General features: G+C 43.3%; 1 protein-coding gene across 1 annotated transcript in view; it reads left to right on the top strand.

Moving 5' to 3' along the window:
- LOC148010720 (FAM63A-like protein (DUF544)) overlaps window positions 1-26,669 on the top strand; it is a 50,410-nt gene extending 23,741 nt beyond the window's left edge. The window contains exons 10-13 of the mRNA XM_087671951.1: window positions 24,932-25,033; window positions 25,155-25,213; window positions 25,351-25,495; window positions 26,555-26,669. Of these exons, the coding sequence (XP_087528077.1) occupies window positions 24,932-25,033; window positions 25,155-25,213; window positions 25,351-25,495; window positions 26,555-26,617 (369 nt within the window). The 3' untranslated portion in view covers window positions 26,618-26,669. The remainder of the gene's footprint in view (window positions 1-24,931; window positions 25,034-25,154; window positions 25,214-25,350; window positions 25,496-26,554) is intronic.
- The last annotated feature ends 315 nt before the right edge of the window (window positions 26,670-26,984 follow it).

The following is a 26,984-nucleotide window of genomic DNA, read 5'->3' as shown; positions in this document are numbered from 1 at the left end:
ATTGTTTCTTGTTTCTTATCGTAACACCTTTCCATGGATAAGTTGTTTGTCATGTTGATAAACTTTATTACCACAACGCACAAACATTTTTGGTTGCCGATCCTCTTCCATCCTTTGTCTCTACTTGCCTCTATGCAAACTTGCTCTACAGTTTCTCTGGTCCATTCTTTTTTGCTAATAACATTATTGGCTTTTGTTACCTTTTGCTGAACTGTGCAAAAGGCAAACCGTGGCTTGCTAAATGTATTAATTACAAAATGCCATGAGCTAGATTAATGACAATGAACTTGTTTAAATGACAAGGGGTTGGCTTGGCACTAAGGTGCAAACTTTCAATTTAATGAAAGTTTCACGTTGCAGCTTGTTCTTTTTGCCATTCTATTGTATCACATAGCTGTATACTTGTCTATTGCATGCCTTTGTGTCAAATCCTTCACTCCTGGTGCAATGGTAGCCATGTCAAGATCTAAATGTACTACAACTAGAGTTCATTTTAATTAAAAATCTTGGTGAAGTTTAAGTAAATCATTAATGAGATGGTGTGGGGGTAACATCTGGACTAATTTCTTAGCTCTGTCAGGTATTGTTTGTGCATGCCGTTATGGATAAAACAATTAATCCATGGCATGTCATCATGGATACTACAAATAAAGAAGAAAGTAAGCTCAAATATGTGTACAAGAGGTCTTGTCTCTGCTATTATTTAAGATATTTAGCATAGGGTACCATATGGAGGATCTTCAGTATATCTGTGATGGAATTTCTTGAGGTGAGGCTTTTTGAGAATGTCCAATAGTGTTGGCATATGATGGCTTGGATCTGTTGATAATCTCGTAGGTGATGTTTATTAGTGTGCATCCTAAGAACTTTGCTTTACTCTGAGTGGCAGAGTGGAAGGTGGGGGAAATCAAGGTCGTAGTTGAAAGGTGGTGGAGCATCTATCATGATCACATGTAAGCTCAGCCGCATGTGCATCTTGGCATTACTAGCAATCGACGTTGCCTTCCATAGGCAAACTATTTGGAGGATGTAAGTGCCAGATGTGGATACCTTTGGTGCGAGGTGCGAGAGATCCCACAATCTATGGAAGGTCATAGCTTGGGAGACGGCCTTTGTGATTGCTTGCATTGCACCTAGCTATGCTTTGATGATCTTGTGAGGAGTTATGGTTTTCGGTGAATCGTTTCAGCTATCATGATCAATAACATTCACTTCATATGCGGACAGCCATCATAGTAGTTGCTTTCCAATTCATTATGTCCCACTATCGGATCTTTCCTAGTGTGATAGAGGGTGGGTCCCCAAATGTCAACACCTTAGAGAAGTATCAATGTGATTAGTGTATCAAATAACCATAGCTTAGTTCAGGGTTCGTGAAACTTTGCGTGTACATTGGCATTCAAATGCACCAAAGGGCACAAATCCTTGTGTTAGACAACCATTGGAGGCAAATTGATGCTTTGGTCTAGTCACATGAGTGTCTGTTTGTATCAAACACCATCACTTTGGTTCAAATGCACCGAAGGCCACAAATCCTTGTGTTAGTCTAGCACTAGAGGCAAATTGATGCTCTGGTTTAGTCACATGAGTGTCCGTTTGTATCAAACACCATCACTTTGGTTCTCCTTTGATACATTGGGTGGTTTTTATCATGACAAAAATTGTCTAGTGCATCAAGGTGCTGCTGTAGACCCTTGAGTGAGTCTGAGATAATCCATCTTGCATTCTCATCTAAACTCTTGCCTTTATTTGCTTTGTTGCCTCTTCGTAGTATTTCTTTTCCTTCACTATGTGTGCCTTAAGTTCTGCTAGCTCTTATTGCATTTCAGGTTGGTATGGCTGTGCTTTATCCATCCTTTTGTGTTGCTTACATTTCTTTGCAAGCTTTTGACTCCCCTATAGCTTTGAGAGGCTCTAAGATGAACTTATCTTTTTCAGCTATGCAGGCATGTAGTTGTTCTTGCATCTCTTTTTTAGTTTGTGCTTTCATGAGAGCACCTATGAAATTGGCCTTTGATAGCTCAAAGAGCCATTAATCCTTAATTTGCAAATATTAGTTATAGCTTTAATAGTAAATTCAACAAATTAAATGCTCACAAAATGGAAGCTAGAGTGCTCCTACTCAGTGCAAAGACATCGATTGGCCCCAAAGCTTGATGCTCCTTTTGACATTCTTTAAATTTGATGGAGAGTTGTCCTTTATGGAGTAGTAAGTACAATTGATCTCAGCAGCTGCTGATGTTGACTCCATGCTAGGAATTTTCAGGGGCTTTTGACCCAATTCGATCTAGGGCACTCACAAACGACTTGCACAATGGGTCAGCTTGCAAACCCTAATTACAGAGCTGCAAACCAGCTGCAAATTGGACCTTCAAACCAAGGGGCAAATGTTCCAATCATTGTTAGATATCGTCTTTATAACTCAGTCTTGTATTCATCCCAAATTCCATAGCACTTGTGACAAAATTGTTTGAAATTCACTTTCTCCGTGATGAAAGTGTTAAAGTGTTCAAATGCCGAGATCTCGAAGAAAGAGAAAAAGGTTCAGCCCTTGCACTTGGGATTATTAGTTTGGGAAAGAAAGGAGGAAAATTAGTAGAAGAGAAAGTAGATTTTAGTTCTTTAATGTTGCCTATTAGAATTGGTCAATTATGGGTTTGCCCAATATTTTAGTGTGTGGTGTGGACACAACTAAAGTAAATAAGTTGTGTCACTACTTCTAGAGTTAGTTTAACTCCAATAGAGTTAGGGATAGGTCTAACTGAATTAAGACTTAGTGTATTTTCATTTTATTATTCTAATGCTTGCCTCTTTAGAGTGTGGAATTGCTATCCGCTCTTGCTCATTGTCTTGTGTCCACACACACACACACACACTCTCTCTCTCTCTCTCTCTCTCTCTCTCTCTCTCTCTCTCTCTCTCTCTCTCCACACTGCTGATAGTTGGCATTAGAGTTAGACCGACTCGCTTAATTTTTGAAATTTCGTGAAACTTTTTCGAGAAATTTGGGGCTTTTGTGATCTTTGGGTTTGGCACGCGAGGTGTAGTGAAGTTGTTGGTTGTAGTAAATCCATATCCTGGGCAACATTTAATTGAATTGTAAGGTTGTAAGCATAAATTTTTTCAATTTCTCAAAACTTTTGTGAGGAAATTTGGGGTTTTTACGTTTCCCGTAACCCAAGCTAGCAAACATGTGTAGGTACAATATTTATTTGTTGATTGATATAGATGGGGCACAAAAATTTGTGCAAATTTGGGGATTTACAGCATTAAATAGTTTGTGTATTTTATTGTAGCAATGGTTGAACATGGTTACAATGATCGCAACATTTTGGGGTGTCCTTACTCGAGGACAAATTGGATGTCACCAATTACATCTTGTGGAGCTTCATGGTGCCTAATTTGCTGGTTGCTATGGGTTTTTGGGATTTTGTGACTGGTGATTCAGCTAGAACAGGGGGGTTCTGCTCCTCAAATGCTTGAACTAGGGGCTAGAGGATAACAAGCTGCCCTCATGTTGCCCACATACCTCCTATAAAAGGATAAAGGAAATGGGACTCCAAAGATGCACATGCCTTGTTTTTAGTTGCTCTATCAGTCAAGAGAGCAATAATACCTCATATTCAAGTCCTGTAAGACATTGAAGGGAGCATGGTATATCAATAAAGAGATGTTTGCAGCTAGAAATGAGACTAGAATCTCTTACTTGAGAAGGGAATTGGCAAATGCACACATGGATGAGGGTGATGGCATGATGGATAACCTTATCTACATTCAGGATTTGAGAGAGTGGCTATTGAATTTTGATGAGGTGATATTTGATGAAGAGATTGTTAACATTACACTTAACTCTCTTTTAGAGTCTTATCTTGATTTTCATACTTCATTGAATTTGTCATTGAGGGGGATACAACAACTCCTCACATTGGTGGAGTTAATTGGCCTCTTGTTTGCAGAATGAATAGACTCAAAAGAACATGGCTATGAGATCAGATGATGTAGCTATGCTTTCTAGGTATAACAACAAAGGCAAAGGTAAGAAACAAGTGAAAAATCAGCCCAAGACTAATGTGTGACAGCCATTTGGCAAGGTTTTCCAGGACTTGGACAAAGGGAAAAATAAGGGTAAATGCCATACTACAAGAAGCTTGATCATTACATAGACGAATGCTGAAAAAGGTTAGCAAAGGAGAAAAAGGACTTTGGTTTGGTTGTCCATGAAACATCAACCGCTTGGTCTGAAGCATAGTTGCCTTCGTACATCGTACACTACTGATTGTACCATATGATATGGCATTCCGTATGAATTCGTGCGGTCAAATTGAATTCCCTCAAAGCATCGCTGATGAGATTCTCGCCAAGATGAGAGGAGGATCCACTAGAGGAGGAAGTGGTGTATCGGCACCAACTCCTATGTGTACTTATGAGAAAGCATCGAATGTGGGCGTATCTTCAACTGGTGCAGGTGAGGCCTCTACCATTGGTGATGGGGGCTCCACATCTACGTCCGGTACGTAAGGTGATGTACCTGGCGTGATGGAATGCAACCGTGAGCAAGTCTCTCTCACTCAGTTCTGAGTAGTTGTGATCAGAGAAGTGAGCAGGTCCCTCTCGCACACTGGTCTGAATGAATGCAATCGTGAGTAGGGAATGCAATCGTGGCCAATGTGGACTAGGCAATGATACATTGACTTTGATTTTGATTATGCCTTGGAGTATGTAGTGTTGCAATTTGTATCTCTGTTGTGACTGAAAATAGTGTGAAGGCATTTGGGCTCGTAAAAGATTACTGGGCTTGCAAAAGTTTAGTGAGGGGTTAGGGAAAATCTGGAAATTTGCAAGAATCACAGAGCTTGCTCTGATTTGATAGTACAAAGTACAAGCTGAGTGGCTTTTCACACAGTGTGAGAGATGGATAATGTAGACAAATGCAAGTATCAAACCATGGAAAATGAATATTTGGGAGACGAATTTGATCAATGACTAACACAACCGTCCATGGAAGCAATTTAACACCCCTTCTAAGAACACACAGTACAAGACGTATGGCCATAGGGTTTGTGATTGTACCGTCTCCCCAGCATCTGACAGGCATGGAAAGACTTCACGCACCATTAATGAAAAGAAATACGAAGAAATTCATCTCATGATTGGCTCTGAACTACGAATTATGAGACAAGAATTGGAGAAAGAAATACGAGAGCAGGTCAAAGCCAAATTGATAGCAAATCAGAGGGTAGAAATGCAAGACATGCAGATAAAGATTAAGAATGACTTACAGGCACAAATGCTGTCTCAAATGCACACTCTGAAAAATGAAATGCTGAAAGTGGTAGATGCCTATTAAATCCGAAATCTTAGAACTGGGGGAAGAATTGAATACATTTAAGAAAAAAGAAATAAATGTGCAAGAAGAACTACAAAAAGAGAAAGAGGCTTTGAAGGCATGTGAAAGGGAGGTTCACTCATGGGCAGAAGTGGCAAAGACAACACAGAAGCAGATAGAAGAAGCCAGCCCATGGATTGAGGTAGTAAAAAAGAATAAGGGAACATCAGTGAACAAGACTGAAGTAATGAACGCTACCTTGGAAGAAGAGGCTAGGAGATGGGCTAGGGTTTTATATGTACAGGTAGTAGGATGGGAGGAGAAGAGCAGTCCACAGGAAGATGCAAAGACACTTACTGACAAATTGGGGCTTCAGATGTACCTATCGTCAGTGCTTAGAGAGTGGGGAAAGAGGACTCTAAGTCCAAGGCTCTAATTCTTCGCTTTGGAGACTTAGAGAAAAAAAAAGGCCTTCCTCTCCAAGAGGGGAGCCCTCAAGGGTGAGAAGATTTATTTGGATGAGGACCTTAACCCAGTACAGATAGCGCATCGCAAAGAACACATTCCCAAGGTATTGGAGGCTCGCAAAGAGGGAAAGGCGGCTGTTTATAGGGATGGATGAGTCATCATCACTGACAAAAGGACTTCATGACGGTACGAGGTCTATGAGACACTTCGGATGTCAATATGGAATTGTAATGGAGCCCTACGCTTGGATGCTGGTTACTTTGAAGATAGCTTCCGAAACATAGATATAGCAATGTATACAGAAACACACCAATGTAAAGGTAGCCGACTACCAAACATGCAGGGATACAGGTGGAAAAGTGCATTTCGTCCAGTAGCTAGAAAACCAGGAAGCACTAGGGTTTTGGAGGTGTGGCCGTACTATATCGGGAAGACCTCAAAGGGATAGTGCAAGTAATGAAAAGAGATGGTGATGCATGATATTTATGGATTAGGATACATGCAGGAAGACCACGAGATATATTCATCACAATATGCTACTTTCCTCTTGCAAATTGTACCTATGCCACACGAGATGGATCCCCCTTTGATGTACTTTATGAGGATATCATGAGATATGCTAGCTTTGGGGACATTATTAATAGGAGATTTCAATGCAGGCAGTAGAGATAGACAGAGTGACTTTTATATGCATGATGATGCCATGTTCAAAGAGATCGACATAGATGAAATAGGCCTATGTAGGAGAGCCCAGGATAAAGAAGCGAGTACCTATGGGACACACCTATTGACTTTGGGAAGTGCACATAGACTAGCCATCTTTAATGGTCTGCCACAATGGCCAGGATCTGACAATTTGACATGTTGGAATCACAAAGGAGGGGCAAGTACTATGGGCTCACCAGCATTGATACCAGACATCCAAAACTTTAAGATATCTAAGAGACCAATTGGCATAGCAATAGATCATGCTATTTTGACATTCATGCTCTCTTGTGTACATATGAAACATGAAACACCTTGCCTTTCTAAACATCCCAAATACTACTTTACAGAAGACACCTCACACATCTACAGTGTTTCTCTGCAGACCAGTTTACATACATTGGAGTTGAGTAGATCGTTGGAAGAATGTACAAGGTATTTAGCAGAGGCCACACATGGATCAGCCATGTATGCATTCCTACACACTTTGCCTTGATGTAGATTCACACGATCTACTACTCCCCAAAATAGCTGGTATGATGATGAGTGTAGAGTCACTCGAGCTCGCTTACAGAGAGAAGTGGAGCTAGGCACTCAGACTCATCGCCAAGCAAAGGCGTTCTTCAAACACCTTGTGCGGAAGAAGAAACGAGACTACTTAGCAAAAGCAGAAATAGAGATATATCATCTATTTTTGGGACGGGATAGCAAGAGTGCATGGAAGATGTTTCATGAAAGACAGTCCCCCATACAGATTACATCAGCAGATGCTTAGCTTGACTATGGGAGACAGCTGTATGACGTGCCAGGACAGCCACCTATGCAGCCCCCACAAGCTTGTAGACCAACACAGTGGTCTTTCTTCACATGGAAAATGGTTAGGGATGCAATTTATAGATTACAAAATAGGAGGGCACAGGATGAGGATGGATTAGTAACAGAACATTTCTCACATGCTTGTGACATATTAGCAACCATATTAGCACATATGTTCAATAGAGCAGTATGTGAAGGTTTTCCTATGAGTTGGTTAGACAACACTATCATTCCGCTATTTAAAAGTGGTGATCCCCTGATTCCTAGCAACTACAGGACTATCATGATCGGTCATACTTTGGCCAAGATATATGGATCTATATTGGAGCATGATCTCAGTGAGTGGGCTGAAATGCAAGGCACGAGAACACAAGGATAGGCAGGTTTCAGACGAGGATATACCACGCTGGACCATATTCTCACACTTAGAGCCATTATTGAGGAGGGTCGAGCCTGAGACTAGAGGATCTATTGTTGCTTTGTAGAATTTCACAAAGCTTTTGATACAGTGCCTCGTACACGCATCATGTAGAGATTGCAAGACATTGGAGTACTAGAGGGTATACGATGGGGTGTCTATGCATTATATGAGACAGTGATAGGTCATGTACGGGCACTTGGGGGGCTATCAGAGAGGATTGACAATACCATAGGAATGAAACAAGGATGTCCACTTTCACCCACATTGTTTGGTCTATACATAGATGAAGTGTCTGATTATATAGACCGAGGAGGAGGAGCTAGAGCCAGCCTGGCAGGGGTGCTGATATTGATACTACTGTATGCAGATGATATTGTTCTCATTTCAGATTCACCGGAGGGATTGCAGTGCCATCTAGATGCTTTGTACATCTTTTGTAGAGATAAAGATCTCACTGTGAACCTTGGGAAGACCAAACCATGGTTTTCAATACTTCAGCAGCATGGGTGACTAGATCTATGTACTAGTTCACATTTGGGGGAGACATATTGGAGCATGCGAGGGAATATGTCTATTTGGGAGTCACCTTCTCTGGCCCACGTTTTTCATTGAGAGGGGCATCAAAGGCACCTCTGGCACGTGGATACGCAACACTAGGGGCACTCGAGAGTCAATGTGCTCACATATAGTTCCAAGAGCCTCGCACCAAACTTTGGTTGTTTGACACCCTAGCCACACCTACATTACTATATGGAGCAGAGGTATGGGGTTGCAGCTTGTACCACATGTGTCTTAGCCCACTCACTGATCAGATTGGAGTAGAGAGGGATTATCATGATGGTTTGGATAGCATGGAAAGGCCTTTGATCATGATGATAGCACATATGATTAGGAGTAAGCCCTCCACCCCACATCCCATTGTCAGAGCAGAGCTAGGGGCAATACCCATAGTCATGGAGGCACTCTTCAGGGCAAGGTGTGTGGGAACATCAGGGCAAGGCATATCAGTAAAGTAGCTAGGGACCGCATCATAGCTGAGATTGTGTGCAAATCTTGAGATCAGCTACAATCCATAGTCTCCACCACACTTTTGTACATGGTTCTATCAGATCTAGTTCTCCTTTCCTTTCCTTTTCTTTTCTATCAATGGAACAATACTACACATGGTTCAACCCTAGTATAGTCCCATCGTATAGTTATTTTCAGCATTGTTTTATAGGCCACCCACTTATTTGTAATGTTATCTTTACCTTACTAATGAGATGACATTAGACATGGATGCACTCTGGATTTTGTCTCATAGGCCACATTGGCCTTTATCTAGATGTTAATATATCTTTCTTTCTCTCTCTTGGTTATGTGCGTGGATTGGTTGCCTTTCTTAGAGAAAGGAAACGATTTGTAGATGTTGAAATTGTACACATGGTGATTGAGTACAATCTTGCATTGAATGTCCTAAAGTAAGAGCGATGGAAGAAGATGGTAATGTGAGAGTGCGCAACGGAAGAAGAACACGGACACAGAGGAGGGGAGAGAGAAAGCACGGAATGAAGGAAGAAAATCTGCACTGACTGAAATGAATGCTGAATACACTGAAATGGACTGATCAGTCCCTGCACGCAGCCTGGAGCGTCAGTGAGGGCACCAGAACAGACTGAAATCAATGGCAGCACCAATGCCGGAGTGGGGGAGGACGGAGAGTGTGCTGAACCTGCAGAAGAGAATGCTGAGAATGACTGGGGGGCTGCTATATATAGCCCCAGGCCAGAAAACTGGCCGACCTGCCAAATCTGGCCAACTTGGCCAGATCTGGCCGACCTGCCCAAAAATCTGGGCCGACTGCACTCCAAAAGGCCCAGTTTGGACTGTGTGACTCCCGGAAAAGGAATGCAGACAAAAACAGCAGCTACCAAGCTGACAGAGCTCCTCCGTCTCCTGCCAGACTTTGACAGGAGCTCACAACCAGGAGATGACAGACTGAGAATGATAATAGAGCAGGCTAACACCCCCTCTCAGAACTGGGAGGGTCTGAAGACCTAAGAACCGCATGTGATGAAGCAAAGAAGCCTGAGGCAAAGGCTTCATGAAGAGATCAACCGCATTGGCCGCCGTAGGACAATAGACCACCACCAGCTCCGAATCCACGATCCGCTCTCGAACATAGTGATACTGAACCTCAATATGCTTCGTGCGAGCATGAAACACCGGGTTCTTCGCCAGAGCAAGAGCACTCTGGTTGTCCACGCGCAGCTCCGTAGGTCCGGTCTGGGAAAAGCCAATCTCCTCCAGTAAGCGACGGAGCCAAACTGCCTCCATAGCAGTCGAACATAGGGCCCGATACTCAGCCTCTGTAGAAGAAAGTGCCACAGTAGGCTGCTTCTTGCTGCTCCAAGAGATGGCACCGGATCCAAGGGTGAAAGCATAACCTGTAGTGGATCGTCTCGAATCCACATCACCTGCCCAATCAGAATCACTCCATCCGGAGAGGGTGATCCCATCTCCATACATGATCCCAAAGGATCGAGTCCCTTGTAAATATCGAAGAACACGCAAGGCTGCCTGCCAGTGATCCTGTGTAGGAGTCTTCATAAAAGAAGACAACAAAGCCATCACAAAAGAGATATCTAGCCGTGTGTGAAGCAGCCAGATGAGCGAGCCTACAAGGCACTTGTAACGAGTGGCATCTGTAAGGGGAACTCCATCTGCCAAAAGCTTGGACTCAGGGTCCACGGGGCAAGAAATAGGCCGACACGCGACCATACCAAACTCCGAAAGAAGCTCGGAGATGTACCTGTGCTGCGAGATAAAGATGCCCTGTGCATCATGTCAAACTCCTGCTGAAGAATGGACCGAGTATGCTCCACCTGCTGAGTGTCGCTCCCTGTAATGATAAGATCATCGACATACAAAATAAGGAAAACACAAAGAGAATCCACAACCCGTAAGTAGAGGTTGGGATCATGAGCGGAGCGCTGAAAGCCACTCTGTAGAAAGAAGCGGTCAATCCGTTGGTACCAAGCACGAGGAGCCTGCTTCAGGCCATAAAGAGCCTTCCGCAGCCTGTAGACATGATCCTCCTTCCCCTGCACAAGAAAACCAGGAGGCTGTGAAACATAAATCTCCTCCTCAAGGACGCCATTCAGAAAAGATGACTTGACGTCCATCTGATAAACAGGCCAACGGTGGTGAGCTGCAAGAGCCAAAATAACTCGAATGGTGGACATCCGAGCGGTAGGCGCAAAATTCTCGAAGTAGTCCAATCCTGCGCGCTGTGCAAAACCCTTGGCAACAAGCCTAGCCTTATGCTTGTCCAAGGAGCCATCTGCAAGATACTTGGTCTTAAAGACCCATTTCACACCTATCACCTTCCGTTTTTCGGGACGCGGTACAAGCTCCCAAGTATGGTTTCGCTCGATGGAAGCGAGCTCGGCCTGCATAGCCTGTCTCCAAATATCCTGTGCAAGAGCCTCCTCCACAGTGGAAGGCTCGGAATCCTGAAGAATCTGAGACATAAGAGCATAGTTCACACACAGTGAACTATCCTGTTGGGCTTGTAATCGGGCTGATCGACGTGGACCTGTAGAAGAAGCAGGAAAGTGAGTAACACCTGAATCCTGCATGAGCCGGCGATACCATAAGGGAATCGTAAGAGACTCTTGCTGCTGCGAGGGAGACCGAGTAGTCTCCGGAACCTGCAATGCACCCATATCGGAGAGGGACTCCCCCTCACCAAATGAAGATAGATCCTCTGCACCTGAAGAAGGCTGTGTATCCCGAGAAGACTCCTGAGGGGAGGCTGAAGGGGTGGAAGAACTCGTAGAAGAAGGAGTCACATCCACCAAAGGGGAAAGGGAAGCCGCAGGAGGAGGAATGGGTGGGTGCTAAGGGGTATCCTGGAAGGAAGAGAAGGTGGGGGGGGGGGGGGGGTCCGTCGATGTCGAAGAAGCACCTGTAATAGAACCATCAATCGGATCCTTAGAGGCCGAAGCCTCATCAAAGATCACATCCCTGCTCACCTCAACCTTCTGTGTCGTCGGGTCGTAGAGCCGATATCCCTTTGTGGTCGTGCTATAACCCACGAAGATAAGCTTTCTCGACTTAGAGTCTAACTTCGTCTTCCTCTTCTTCTTGTCCACATGGACAAAAGCATCGCACCCAAAGATGCGAAAATGGGACACGGAAGGCTTCTTCCCAAAGAAAGCCTCATAAGGAATCATGTCCTGTAAAGCCGAAGTCGGAGAGCGGTTGCGAATATGCACCGCTGTAGCCACCGCCTCACCCCAAAGGAAATGAGGAAGACTCCTATGCTCCAGCATAGATCGGGCCATCTCCACCATGGTCCGATTTGCACGCTCCACCACACCATTCTCGGATGGTGTGTTCGGATGGGAATACTCCACCCGAATACCATGATCCCTGCAAAACTGAGAGAAAAGATGAGAAGTGAACTCGTCACGGTGATCAGCTCGAACGCCACGAACTTTGGAAGTTGTTTGGGTCTCCACAAACACCTGTCACTCGCAGAAACGGGAGTACGCCTGGCTCTTGTACTCCAAGAAATAAGGCCACACATAACGACTAAAGTCGTCCACAATCAGCATCAAATACCTGGCCTTCCCAAGGGAGGCCGTGCCCATAGGTCCGCAAAGGTCGGTGTGAACCAACTCAAGCGGAGAAGTAGCCCTCCTAGAAGCAACCTGAGGGTGAGGCTGCCTATGCTGCTTGCCCCTCAAGCAGCTAGGGCACAAAGTGTGAAGAGGAGGGAAATCTGGAAGTCCCTCCACCATCTTCCGCCGAGAAGCCCGCTGAAGGGAATTGAGATTCAAATGACCATACCGAGCATGCCAAAGCAGCCCAAGCTCATGGAAAGTCCTCGCAGCCAAGGCTGTGAGCGTATAAAGCCCACCCTCCTGTGTACCTGTCCAAAGAGCAGCACCTATAGAAGCATCCTCCACTGTGACTGCATCCTGGGTAAAAATGACTTGGGTACCTAGCTGAGTAAGGCTATGCACAGACAATAGGTTAAAACCCAAATCAGGGACATAGAGAACTTTGGCGGAGGAAGACCGCCTGTCAGAAAACATAGGTAGAGTCCCCACGCCTCGAACAGGAACTGTAGAATTGTCACCAATGGTGACAGTACCCCCTCGGGAACGAAGATCCTGAAGCCAATCCTGTCGGAAGGTCATATGTGAAGATGCTCCACTGTCCACGAGCCAAGGTTTCTCCAGAGTGGTAGAAGCTAGGGTTGTATCCTCCTCAACAAAGACATGCACAAACGCAGACTCTGTCGTGGTTGGGGCCGCCTTCGAGTCCTTCTCCTTGGGCTTCAAATGGGGATACTTCTGCCAACACTTCTACTCGGGATGAGGGCCCTTCCCACAGTGGGGACATTTGGGCTTCTTCTCCTTCGCATCCTTCTTGTCCTCCTCCTTCTTGTCCTTGGCCTTCTCCTTCTTTTGTTTCTTCTTCTTGCCGCCGCCTGTTCCTGCTGTAAAAGCCTTGGTGGAGCCACTGGCACCCACCTCTTTAAGTCGCTCGTCATGCTCCAAGACAAGCGGGGAAAGTTCCTCCCATAGGAGTATCTCACGGGTCCTCGAGGTGGTGAGGCTGGTATAGAAGACATCATAACGGGGTGATGGCAGCTGAGTCAACAGAATCATCGCCATATTCTCAGACGATATCATACGACCAAGAGAGGCTAACTCGCCTCGCATGTCCTCCATCTTCGTGATGTGCTCCTTCATGGAAGAAGAATCATCAAGACTGAGCATCCGCAACTTCTTCTCCAAGGAAATCTTGTGGGCAAACGTCTTGTGCTGATACAAAGACGCAAGCTTCTTCCACACTTCCGCCGCGGTCTGTAACCTGTGAACATGTACAAGAACGGAATCATGTAGACTCATAAAAAGAAAGGAACGGGCTCGAGAGTTGAGCCTATCCCACAAGGCTGCATGGTCCATAGAGGTGCCATCGGACGAATCCACGGGGGGACGGTCGATGGGCAAAGAAACAAGCTCCCAAAGGTCGAATGTATCGAGGATGCATGCCACCTTGCACGACCAGAGGGAGTAGTTGGAACCATCCAACTTATCTTCCTTCGGAAAGGAAGGGAGAATCGGCACCTGAATAGAGGGAATCAACAAAGGCATCCGCACATCTGAAGCAGTCTTCACGGAAGATACCTTCACGGTAGATGGAACCCTCTGAGATGCATGGACTGAAGAGGGACGAGTGTGAGGAGGCTCCTCTCGACGTTGAAACTCCTGATAATCCCGCCTCCGCTCAGAGGAATGATGAGAAAGGAGCTCATCCTCTGAGTCGTCAAAGCCTGAAAACAAAGCCTGAAAACTGGTAAGACATCTTCCAATCTGCAAAATACCAAAAAACCAAAGAAAACTGTGCCAAAGCCGAAGTATGACCAGCACCATGGCCACCAACCACCAAGACGTAGGCTGTGATAGCCTACAAACACCTGGATCTGCAAAACGCAAAGCTAACTGATGACGATCACCAGAAAAGAAGCCGCCAGCACCAAGACGCAACCTGAAAATAGGTCGCCAGCAGGAGATGTGCCGCCAGGAGTGGTAGCGACCATCAGATCTGCAAAACGCAGCCTGATGATGTGTCGCCCAGCAGAAGGAGGGACAGCCTGATGGAAAACGCAAGGAAGAAGGGTCACTGGTTGACGTGGCAGCCTCGGAAGAAGTCGTCTGCAGCAAATGCAGGAAGAAGGGCCACCTAGAGGGGCCGCCTGGGCAGTTGAAGATGGGATGACAGCAGCAGAAGTGAGGTATCTCTCCACTTAGTTATGTCCTCCGTGCTCTCAGTCAGGCGATGATACCATGTGAGAGTGCGCAACGGAAGAAGAACACGAACACAAAGGAGGGGAGAGAGAAAGCAGGGAATGAAGGAAGAAAATCTGCACTGTTTGAAATGAATGCTGAATACACTGAAATGGACTGATCAGTCCCTGCACGCAGCCCGGAGCGTCAGTGAGGGCACTAGAACAGACTGAAAGCAATGGCAGCACCAATGCCGGAGTGGGAGAGGACGGAGAGTGTGCTGAACCTGCAGAAGAGAATGCTGAGAATGACTGGGGGGCTGCTATATATAGCCCCAGGCCAGAAAACTGGCCGACCTGCCAAATCTGGCCAACTTGGCCAGATCGGCCGACCTGCCAGATCTGGCCGACCTGCCAAATCTGGCCGACTTGGCCAGATCTGGCTGACCTGCCCAAAAATCTGGGCCGACTGCACACCAAAAGGCCCAGTTTGGGCTGTGTGACTCCCGGAAAAGGAATGCAGACAAAAACAGCAGCTACCAAGCTGACAGAGCTCCTCTGTCTCCTGCCAGACTCTGACAGGAGCTCACAACCAGGAGATGACAGACTGAGAATGATAATAGAGCAGGCTAACAGGTAAAAGCCATTGCCAATGTGGGTCCATGTGAAGGATGGATCTGTCTCATATATAGTGACATGAGGACAAAAAAGATTGATGAAGAGAAGTAGAGGATTGATAGAGCCCTTGATCCAATTTGGCTTGCATGGATAAAATATTTTTGCTTCATTCTCACCGATGAATGGAGTGATTATAAGTAATGGGGTATCATCAACATGCTCGTCTCATGTCTACTTGGAACTTACTTTTTGGGGATCGTAGACTCTAGCAAGAGAGAGAGGAAAACGATATGCGCATTTGTCTATTGCTACATTTGGCAAGCTATCATTGAGGCATACATTGCCTTTTAAACTTGTTTCACTTTCTTTCATTATTCATAACTCTCTCTCTCTCTATTTTCTCTAATATCTATCTCAATTTTCTCTTCCACTCAAGCCTCTATCTCTTTTGATTCTTGAAAGTTAAATCTTTCGAGGCTTAACTCCTCTGCGCGTGTGTGTGTGTGTAAGTATGGTAATTTGTGGTTGTAGGTGGGCCCCTCGAATGTGGTGCAAGTTGTAACCGATAATGCATTGAATTGTTGGTGTATGGGCCGTTTGCTTGAGGCCAAGTTTCCCATAATTGTGTGGACTCCATATGTAAGCTATTGTTTGGACTTGCTCATGGAGAACATTAGGAAAGCTCAAGTGGGTGAAAAGGATGGTCCACAAAACTATATCAATTGTCACCTTTTTTCACGGTAAAGGTAAAGGTAAAGGTGTTTGCAATGTATTGTGAGTATAGCACACTTGAGTTAAAAAAGCTTTCTTCAACTTGGCTCGTTGACATGTGGTTGTTGCTCAAGCGCCTTTATGAGGTGCGGTTCACCTTGTGCTACAAAATAGTGTCCACTTAATGGAATGAGTGGGATGAGCATGAGACAAAGGAGACCAAAGCTATATAGTGCTTGTTTCTCAATGAGAAGTTTTGGTGGAAAATTGGTGCTATTGTCATTGCCATAACTCCCTTTTATAGGGTGTTATTTTTGAGTGATTGGGAGGGGTCCACCTTGGGCCTTCTCATTTGCTTCTTTAGAATGGCATTGATGGAGGCACATGCTTGCATGGTGATCATAGAGACACAAAATGCACATGCTCTAGAGATAGCAAAGAAGAGATGGGTATGGATGCATAAGTCCATCCATGGTTTTGCAGCATTGGTATATCCGGCCTATAAGTTGTCTAGGGTCATGAATGATAGAGAGCTCCATTCGGATCGGCTTACATATTTGACTCGTGTGGTTCCGGTATGCAGTGCTCGAGGAGCTAGAATGCTATGCAGATTAGAGAGAGCATATGGCTTTTGCTTCTTCCACTTATTGGAGGAGAGAGTCACTTGTGAAGCCTCTATTTTGGTGGCAAAACTTTGGATATACATTGGAAACGCTTTAGCCCTTAGCCATGAGAGTCCTTAGGATTGCTCTTCAAGTGTATGTGAGAGAAACTGGAGTGCTTATTCTCTCATTCACACGAAGATTCGCAATTGGCTTAGCACATAACAGTTAGAGCGGCTAGTTTATTGTTGCACTAGCATATGCATGATGAGGGCTATGATGAATATGGGTAGTCCAAAGTAGGTAAAGACTTAACCATAAAATTTAAAATTTGTTGTTTTAAACTTTAAAGTTTGTACTTTACAATTTAGACTTTACTATATACAATCTTATGTGCATCGTGTGGGTAAATGTTGATACATTTTGACGGGTGACACTCTTTCCAGTGTACATCAGGAGGTGGACGAGGAGGAGATGATCTTTGCGGAGTTATATAGAGAGCTTATAGTAGCAGAATCTCGTAACACTCGCAGTTCGTGTGCTCGTGGGCGAGGAGTTCGAGTAGGTGGCAGCAAGGGCATGGTCATTCAATGCCCTCCGACATCGAGAAGGGGTGGTTTGAGTGGCTTGCAGACATATGCAAGGTGGGGCTCTAGTAGCTTCCATCGTGTGCCTCATGATGACATTCCCCCCTTGCCTATGTAGTTGGCACCTAGGGAGCCATCATTTAATAATGATGGTAACCTTATCAATGAGGATGAGTATGAGAGTGTCTCATCATTTGATGCCGAGGAGTCATCTTCATATTCTCTTGATGAGCACTCAGATGGCTCTGATGATGATGATAGTGATGCCTCATCATAGATTCATAGGTTTTTCTTTTTTGTATCTACTATTAGTATATTCAGATTTCACTATGATTCATCATTCATGTATGTACTAGATTCTAGTTGTATGGCATGTTACGCACAATGCATGCGACCATGAGGGGCCCTCATGTATTTATCTTATTTTGTAATGAAATGGCTATTTTCACTTTAAACATGTGTTCTATCATGTAATGATTTATAGTTTAAAAAAATCAAGTTAATTTTTTTTTCTATAGTATATCATACCATACCTTATAAAATCATAAGGTACCATTTAATACTGTATTTTATTGTACTGTATTGTATCGTACCTTTTATACTTGACAACTATGGTCAGGTGGTCTTTGGATGATGATGCTACAATCAACTTGGTTGAGGAGGATTATGCATTTTTCACTAGTAGTTATGACACCTTTATGGCCGATTTAGCATTTAATGCTATTGAAATGTAGCATAGTGGGGCATCCTGACACATCACTTCTCAGAAGTGTTTGTTCATATCCATGCAATCAACCCGTGTGGGAAAGTGAGTTTCCTCTTGTGAATAGTTCTAGCTGTGATGTTTGTGGCATTGGTACAATTGCGATCACTGCTCTACAGATGGGTCAGATTTTCAGCTTATGGATGTATTATTTGTGCTTGGGATTTCCAAAAACCTTCTTTTAGGTTGAATTTTTTATATGCAAGGCTTTCAGGTCATCTTTGAAGATGACAAATGCATTGTCAGAGGTAGAGAGCTTAATTATGCTCTTTGTTTGTTATGTATAATCAAGCTCTTTGTTTGTTAGGTACTTTGTACAAAGGTTTGTTTTTGTTTGTACAAAGGTTTGTTTTTGTTGGATACTCATGAGAAGAGATCTCATCATGCTTCGACAGTCAGTACACTTACTCCCACCATGTAGAATGCGGAGCTATGACATGCTCTACATGGGCACATGAGTTTTGACAGTCTCATGATACTTCAGAGGTGTTAGATGGTTGATGCTTTGCCTACTTTGGATACTCTACCTCCCCATGCTTGTGAGGGTTGTATTCTTGGCAAAATGCATAGGTTTTCCTTTAAGAAGGATGGTGTAGCGCATGCTGTCCGGAAATTATAGCTTATACATAGTGATGTATGTGGTTCCATGTGGATTGGTGCTCTTGGGGTTCATCTTTATTTTATCACATTTATTGATGACTACTCTAGCTACACTTGGCTGTATGGTTTGAAGGCCAAATTAGATGTATTAATGTACTTCAGACATTTGGTTGCCAAATTGGAAATTGAAACCGGTTTGAAAGTGTATACTCTTCGCATAGGTAGAGGGGGAGAGAACATGTCTAAAGCCTTTGAGGCTTATTTGCTAGACTATGGCATTGCACAAGAGTCTACAATGAGGATGACTCCGCAACAGAATGGAGTGGTGGAAACGCAAGAAGCATACTCTTTATGGAAATGACTAGATGCATGTTGAAGAGCAAAGGGCTGGCTCATAGATTTTGGATGGAAGGCCTTATGTATGCAAATCATGTTTTGAATCGTGCTTCTACAAAAGCGTTGAAGACCATTACGCCATATGAGGCATGGTAGGGCAAGAAGCCTGACGTGGAATACTTTTGTGTTTTTGATTGTGTTGCATATGTAGGTATACCCAAAGAGCTTCATGGAAAGTTCGATGACAAGGCAGTAAAATGCATTTTTTTCGGCTATAGCATGGAAATCAAAGGGTATAGGGTGTATAGCCCTTCCACTCTCAAGGTTTTTGTGAGTAGAGATGTCATATTCTCTGAAAATTCAGCACATATGCGTATTGAATTTGAAATGCTAGCTACACCAAACTCTTTGGATGTATTTGAGGGTCTCCTTCCATATGTTATTGGTTCAAGGGTTGATTTTGATCACGGGGGGTTCACTCATAGTAAAGAAGACATGTCACCTACGTGCAAGGACTTCTAAGAAAACCCCTATTCATGAAGCTTGTAAGACTAATACATCCCCCTATTTAAGCTTATAAGATATATACATGTATGACTTTTTATGTATCCCCTTTCTTAAATGTAAGTCTTTATAGAACATATGCTAACTTTCTTTTTAAAAGTGGGAATTATCCTAAGCAATTAAAAGTATCAAAATGGTCATATCACAAAGTGATTTATGTAGTGGCACTTGAATACCATCGAAGTATGTGTCACAATGTTTTTGAGTGCTGGTGCCCCCTTACCACATGAGGAGAGAGAGTAGGGGAATCGAACCCCTTTATACTTAAAGTGACTACACCAAGCGGACACCAAGCTCTCTTTGGAAGAAGGAGAGTTGAATCTCTCTACCAAAACCATGGGAGAGTGCCAACTTCCCCCCTCCCACACTATGATTAATTCAATAACCCTACTATGTGAGGGTTTAGGGTTTCTACCTTACTTGTCGAGGTCTCTTGTATGCCATGGAGAAACCAATCTATGGAGAGAGATGATCAAATGCATCACACCCCCCCCTTTTTTTTTCCCTCTATCCCCTCCTTAAATTTAAGTTCAATATAGGAAATTAAGAGGGGTCTATCTCTAAAGTATACACTTAAGTGTCCCCTTCCAAAAACCCCCCTCCCTTACACTCATGTGATACCATACAACATATATAGTGAACCCCCCGGGATTTTGATGCAGAAAGTCAACCATTACAACATGGTGAACTTGCTCCACTTGCCCAAAATCAGTCTTTAGTTGATCTAGTTTCTCTCAGGGTAGTGGATGATGCAGTTGTGCAAGAAAGGGATGCTATACATACAACCAAAACAGTCCTTAGATGGCTGTTATAGACTCTTAAAGAGAGTCATATAGATGTTCCTTTGTCTCAATGTACACCATCTGGTACTAGAAATGCAGGAGGGGCACATTTTGTCGATACATACCATCTTATTGATAGTGAGGAAGCGTATTCTTTTGCTAGTACTCTTTTGGATGAAGATAAGCCTACAACTTTTGAGGATGCATGACAAAATGTGCATTGGATGCAAGCCATGAGTGATGAGATCCGCTTTATTGAGTAGAATAACACTTGGAGTTTTGTTGGCTTGCCTTTTGGTAAAAAGGCCATTGGTATGCGTTGGGTTTACATGCTGAAAAGAAAATTTGATGGGTCTATTGATAGGGACAAGGCAAGGTTGGTTATAAAGGGATATGCTTAGAAAAAGGGCACTGACGATGAGGAGATATTTGCTCCTACATCCAAGATGACTATTAGTAGATGTATGATTGCTATGACTACACATTCTAGTTGGAATGTACATCAATTGGATACAAAGACAACATTTTTGAATGGAGATTTGGAAGAGGATGTATATGTTGTACAACCTCTAGGCTTTGTTTTGTAAGGCCAAGAGTACAAGCATAGTTGCCCTCGTACGTAGTACGGATAGGTCTGTACCGTACGAATTCATACATTAAAACTAGCATGTTTTGGTTGCTGCATCTGGGCGCATTCTTGCGTCTGCACAACGTCTCCAACTGCATGTTTTTGGTCTACTAGTTGCATGCATGGCACTTCGGAGTCTTCCTATGCCTTGGATGTGACATTCCATACCCCAGCCCCCTTCCATGCTCCAGCTCGCCTATGTTTGATTGTTTGACTTGGGCCTTGGGATGCGCTTAGGTCTCTCTTCTTCTAGACTCTTATTTCTCTTCCACCTTGGATTCCTCTCTTTTTCCACACTCTTCTCTAGGTGATAAAAGGTACTCCTTCCCTCCATCCTTCACTAAATCAACAAGCATTCTCAAGCCTCTCTCTCTCTCTTCAAGTAGGCTATCTATCTATTAAGCCTATCTTAAGCCCTCTCTCTTTAACTTTCAATCTCACTCTACTCTCCCCCACCCGGGTCCCAAACTTTCAACTTTCAAGCTTGAAGTCTCCGCCTTCCATTGACATCACAATCCGTTAGAAGCATGAGACCTTCAATTTGCATGCCATCCATGTGGAGAGGGACATAAAGAAGACCCAACTCTCACCATTGGACGTGTAAGTATTGTGGAAAGTGCTCCATAAGTGGTGCGACCTGCCTTCTTCCACATCTTTCCAAGATGGGGGGCAAGTTGCTCCATGCAAGAAAATCCCTCAAAATATCAGGGACGAGATTTTTGCCAAGAGGAGAAGGGGATCCACTAGAGGAGGAGGAAGTGGCGTATCGGGACCAACACCTATGCCTACTCATGAGGAAGCATCAAATGTGGGTGTATCTTCAATTGACGTAGACGAGTCCTCTACCATCGGCAATGCCGGCTTGATATCCACATCTTGCTCTGGCAAAAGTCAGAGTGGAGGCTCATGCAACACTAGAGAGGCAATCCTCTCTCTCTCTCTCTCTCTTTTAAATTATTGGTCATATACGTGGATCAATTGCCTTTCTTAGTGAAACAAAACAACTTGTGGACATTGAAATTGCATGCATAGTGATTAAGGGCAATCTCACCTTCAGTATCCTAAAGCAAGAGCAGTGGAAGAAGATGGTAAAAGCCATTGCCAATGTGGGCACTAGGTCCTTGTGAAGAAAGGACCGGTGTTATATATAATGACACGAGGATGAAAAAGATTGATGAAGAGGAGAGAATAGATAGAGCCCTTGATCCTATTTGGGTAGTGTGGACAAAATATGGTTGCTTCATTCTCACTTGCGGATGGAGTGATCATAAACGAGCATCATCAATATACACGTCTCACGTCCACTCGGCACTTATTTTTTGCGGGGTGTAGACACTGGCAAGAGGGAAAGAAAAACAATGGACGCATTCATCTATCGCCACATTCAGTGAGCTATCATTGAGGTATACACATTGTCTTTTGAAATTTGTTTTCTTCATAATTTTAAGTTTTGTATTATAAATTATAATCTAATGATCATGATTCATGAAGCCTCTCTCTCTCTCTCTCTCTCTCTCTCTCTCTCTCTCTCTCGATTCTTGAATCTTTCGAGGCTCAACTCTCTCTTTCTCTCTCCAAGTATTGTAATTTGTGATTGAAGTTGGGCCCCTTAAAAGATGGTGTAAGTTGTTAGTGACAATGCATTCTATTTATGACACATGGACCGTTTGCTTGAGGCCGAGTTTCCCACAATTACGTGGACTCCATGTGCAAGTCATTGTTTGGACTTGCTCGTGGAGGACATCAGGAAGCTCAAGTGGGCGAAGAGGGTGGTCCGCAAAGCTACATCAGTTGTCACCTTCACGGTAAAGGTAAAGGTGCTTGCGATGTATTGCGAGTATAGCACACTTTAGTTAAAAAAGCCTTCTTCAACTTGGTTTGCTTACATGTGGTTATTGCTCGAGGGTCTTTATGAGGTGCGGTTCACCTTGCGCCAAACACCGGTGTCTACTTTATGGAATGAGTGGGATAAACATGAGATAGAGTAGGCCAAAGCCATGCAATGCTTGTGTCTCAATGAGCAGTTTTGGCAGAAAGTCCATGCTATTGTCATTGTTATGTCTCCCTTTTATAGAGTGTTGTGTATGAGTGATTATGAGGGGTCCGCCAGGGGCATTCTCGTTCACTTCTTTAGAGTGGCATTGTTGAATGCATGTGCTTGTATGGTGACCACAGAGACACAATGTGCACATGCTCTAGAGATAACGGAGAAGAGATAGGTATGGATGCATAAGCCCATCCATGGTTTTGCAACATTGGTACATTCAGCCTACCAATTACCGGGGATCATGGATGATAGAGAGCTCCGTTTAGATCAGCTTACATATCTGATTGGTGTGGTCCCCGTGGATGACCACAATGTAGTGCTTGAGGAGCTAGAATGCTATGCAGATTAGAGAGGGCATGTGACTTTTGCTTCTCCAACTTCTGGGAGGAGAGAGTCACTTGTGAAGCCTCTCTTTTGGTGGCAAAATTTTGGATATGGGCTAAGACTCTTCAACCCTTCGCCATGAGAGTCCTTGCTCAGGATTGCTGTTTAGGTGCTTGTGAGAGAAATTGGAGTGCCTATTCTCTCATTCACATGAAGATTTGCAATCATCTTAGCACAGGATAGCTAGAGCGGCTTGTGTATTGCTGCACTAACTTACGCAGAGCAATCTCTTGAATTTAGCACTTCCAAAGGCTGTAATTGCTGAAACTTGTTGAGGAATTTTGTCTCCCACAATTAAATTAGCTAGGCTATTTTGTTCCCCAAGTGATCATGGGTATTAATTATTCCTTGAATAAACATTAATTAATTAATTAATGTCTAGTTCTCGATTTCAATCTTGTTATATAATGGCTAATTAAATACTATAGGCCAAAAGTAACACCAAGCACCACCTAGTACTTAACCTATATAATTTATTGCAACTTTTGCCTTTGACACCCACTTACATATCACGTGCATGTCATGTGTGCACATTTATTTAATGTCAAAGCCAAATGCTAAGTGAAGCATTAAAAAAACACGGCTCCATGATACATCGCACGTAGTTTTGAACCAAAATCACCAATCACCTCATGATTTTGGGAAGTGAAAATGTAATCTGAGTTGACTTTTCGCATGATATGTAGAGATGTTGACTTTGGTTAGGGTAAGAAGAACAACCTCACAGCTGCATTTTATGCTAGCCAACAGTGATATCCTTTAGATCTCTAAGAAGGCATGGGGGTATAGTACAAGGGATTGACATATGATCACACCAAATTATCAATAAGGAATAAATATATCTTACCAAATGGATTCATCTCTAAGTTTGAATTCATATTTTACTGCATGTAAGTTGTTTGGACAATGCTTGGGATAAGGTGAGTGTATTATCCCTGATCGAGGAAATCTTGTGTATGGAGGGCATTGCTCATTATGTTCCACTTGAATTAGAATGGCTCCTTGATTACGTGACAAAGCGTCTAGCCAAACAGGTTATCCTAAGTACTTAGTCAAGTGGAAGCACCACTTGGAGAAGAAGGCTACGTGGGAGTTCACTCCCTTTAGAGTCACTGATTGACTTCATCCTCCAGGATATACTTGAGGACAACAATCATTGCTAAGGGAGGAAGTTTAACATCCTTGGACATTTGGATGGGCACCCACAGCGTTGGCCATTGTCCATCAGGTCACTAGATGTAAGCGCACTAGGAAGGCCCAAGTTGTTAATGAGTCATATAAAATGTCTCATTTGTGTCACATCTTAGCCTGTTGGTAGTCTCATCTGCTCATCAAGATCATGTGGATTGGTGAGATGGGTCTTGTGCTTTTGGTCTAGGGCTTAGGGGAGGGCTTATATTGGTTCTATAGCTGGGAGGTGAGCCTGACGTTTATCCCTCTTTGTTTCTTTGTTTATGCTTGTATGGCTTGTGCCATGCGCAGGTTGGATCTCTCTGCACTTGTTGACAAGCTGAGAAAGGCTTTCTTCAAAAGACTCAAAAGTGGTCGTGCAGGGTCGGCTTTGCCTCAAAAGTTTAGGTGCAACATAAGTAGGCTGACTTCTATGAATAACCATTGGAAATTTCAAGCTACCTCACATTGATTGATTAGTCACGACTCACATGAGAAGATAACTTGTTTTCCACCAACTTAGAATAGATGCAAATAATCCTCAGTTGATGGCTCCTCCGCCTTCCAAAATTGGCACTCAGTTGCTACCCAAGGTAAATGTCATCTGTGGTCTTTACAGGTTCATGGAGATACTGTATTTGTAACTGGGGTGTTTACACCATTCTCTGCTGACCAAAGTAGTGGATTATGGAATGAGGAGGATGCAATAGCTGCTACAGCGGTAAATTTTTGAAGTTGCTGTATCATCAGATTATGAATATTATTATTACTTTCTTATCTTTGCATGTGGTTCTTGAAGTGAATGTCTTGGCAAACAGTCTTTCATGTCCTCTAATGTGCAGGGCTACCTTTCGTCTCATCAAGTCAATCAGGGTGGAGCTCAAGATTCTAATGTTAACAAGTATGAATACTTGTTCTTTATTTATTTTGTATCATATTCTGAGGCCATAGTTGAATATAACTGAAGTGGATGCTTTACTAAATTTCTGGCAGGTTCAATGGGTTTATTTTTTAATGAATTGTGCTGTGTATTTGCAGTATGGACCTGGAGCTAGCTATGTCGCTTCAGCATCAGGAGTTTGAACAGCAGCAGCAAACACGGCCTGCACCTACACCTTCCCCCCGTAAACAGGCACATGGCGGTGGGGTGGTTGCTAGACCAGATGGAAGTAGGCTAGTCACTGTAAGTTGACTTGTGGTCTAAAAGACTTGGTTTATAATATTATTATACTTCACTTTTCTGCAAGAGGCAAGATTGTTTTTTTTTGGTTTGTGAGTTATTGGTGCTTTATTGCAAGTTGGCAGTTACCATACTTAATGAATGTTCTTATAACAATAACTAGAAATTTCTTAAGGATTGTTGCTGTACCAGAGTAATCGTGTTAATTGTTATGAGTTACAAACCCAATGCAAATTTTCTCGCTTCACTATGTTGGCATTCATTGAACACAGTTGTAGCTTCTTCATTTATTGGCAGTTGTAGCTTGTTCAGTGCTGTGATGTTTTTAAAAGCACATTGGATTAAATATTAGAATTCAGTCTGTAGGCATTGAACTCGCCAGAATTTTTATACCCACAAGATTTTGTCCTAGAGTAGCAGTTTGTCATCTTGTGCTTGTTCATCTCTGATCCAGCAACAGGAGCAGTTTGATTTGCTATTGCTAGCAAACACCTGACATCTTGTCCTGAGGTCAAACTGGTCAGAAATGTTGAAGTTTAGAAATGGACAATTTAATGAACTGGTATATTTGCCCAAAACAACTACTGTACTGTTCTACTGAGATCTGGTTGCTGAAGCTCCCTATGCTAGAGACATTGTTGCACGGTGATTATATAACGTACTTTTCCTCTGTAGATAGAACCAGAAAAGTTCTATTACAAAAACATTCCTGTACAGTCTGCCGATGTGTAAATATATGCAGGCATGCTTTGTGCCCATGAACATGTTTGTCACATTTAGATGCATATGTATACCTTGATGCATTGAATCGTTGTGCAAGTCAATTAAAAATCTGGTGCTTGTTTGATACATGACACTATGCCATTAACATCTTTTATGCCTGGATTCTTGTGGTTATATGTATCCATTTTGGAATGTTTAGCATTCTTGGAATTGTCACAAGATCATGAAATCAAAGGAACCGATCACAGAGATCATCGTAAGGGACTAATCAAACGTGCTATGGGAAACATTACATTTCTTCTGATGGTTTGACCTTTTTTTTTGGGTTTTGTTTTGTAGGGCCCGAAAAAAAATCACTATTCTTCAAAACCGGACCCCAAGTCAAAATGTGCAATCATGTAATTATCTTCTTGTAAATCTAGTATAATGCTATAAAATTTTATTCATTCTTTCAAGATTGGTCATCAGCCTTGTACCTTTTGGAAAGGGTCTTTGGATAAGAAAAGGCCAATCTTTCTTTGTATAGATAAATGTCAAGGGTGATATCCAGACATGACTAAGCTGTAGGAAATTTTGCCACAGTAAGCTTTATGAAAGGTTTATATATGTGGAAATTGAGGGGCGTGTATGTGTGTATGTGAGGGAGGAGAAGGGAGGGCAGGGTGAGGAGGTGGGAGGGGCTGCATGAATATCTTACTATCTATATGGTCAAGTCACTTGAACTAGGCTTTTGGTTGTGGTCTATCTCTTGTTATTAAATGAGCACAGA

The sequence above is a fragment of the Lygodium microphyllum genome, chromosome 29 (assembly GCF_053477565.2).
Source record: "Lygodium microphyllum isolate KBCC chromosome 29, Lygodium_microphyllum_v1.1.10, whole genome shotgun sequence".
Lineage (NCBI taxonomy): Eukaryota > Viridiplantae > Streptophyta > Polypodiopsida > Schizaeales > Lygodiaceae > Lygodium > Lygodium microphyllum.
This window is presented reverse-complemented; position numbering and strand designations above follow the sequence as displayed.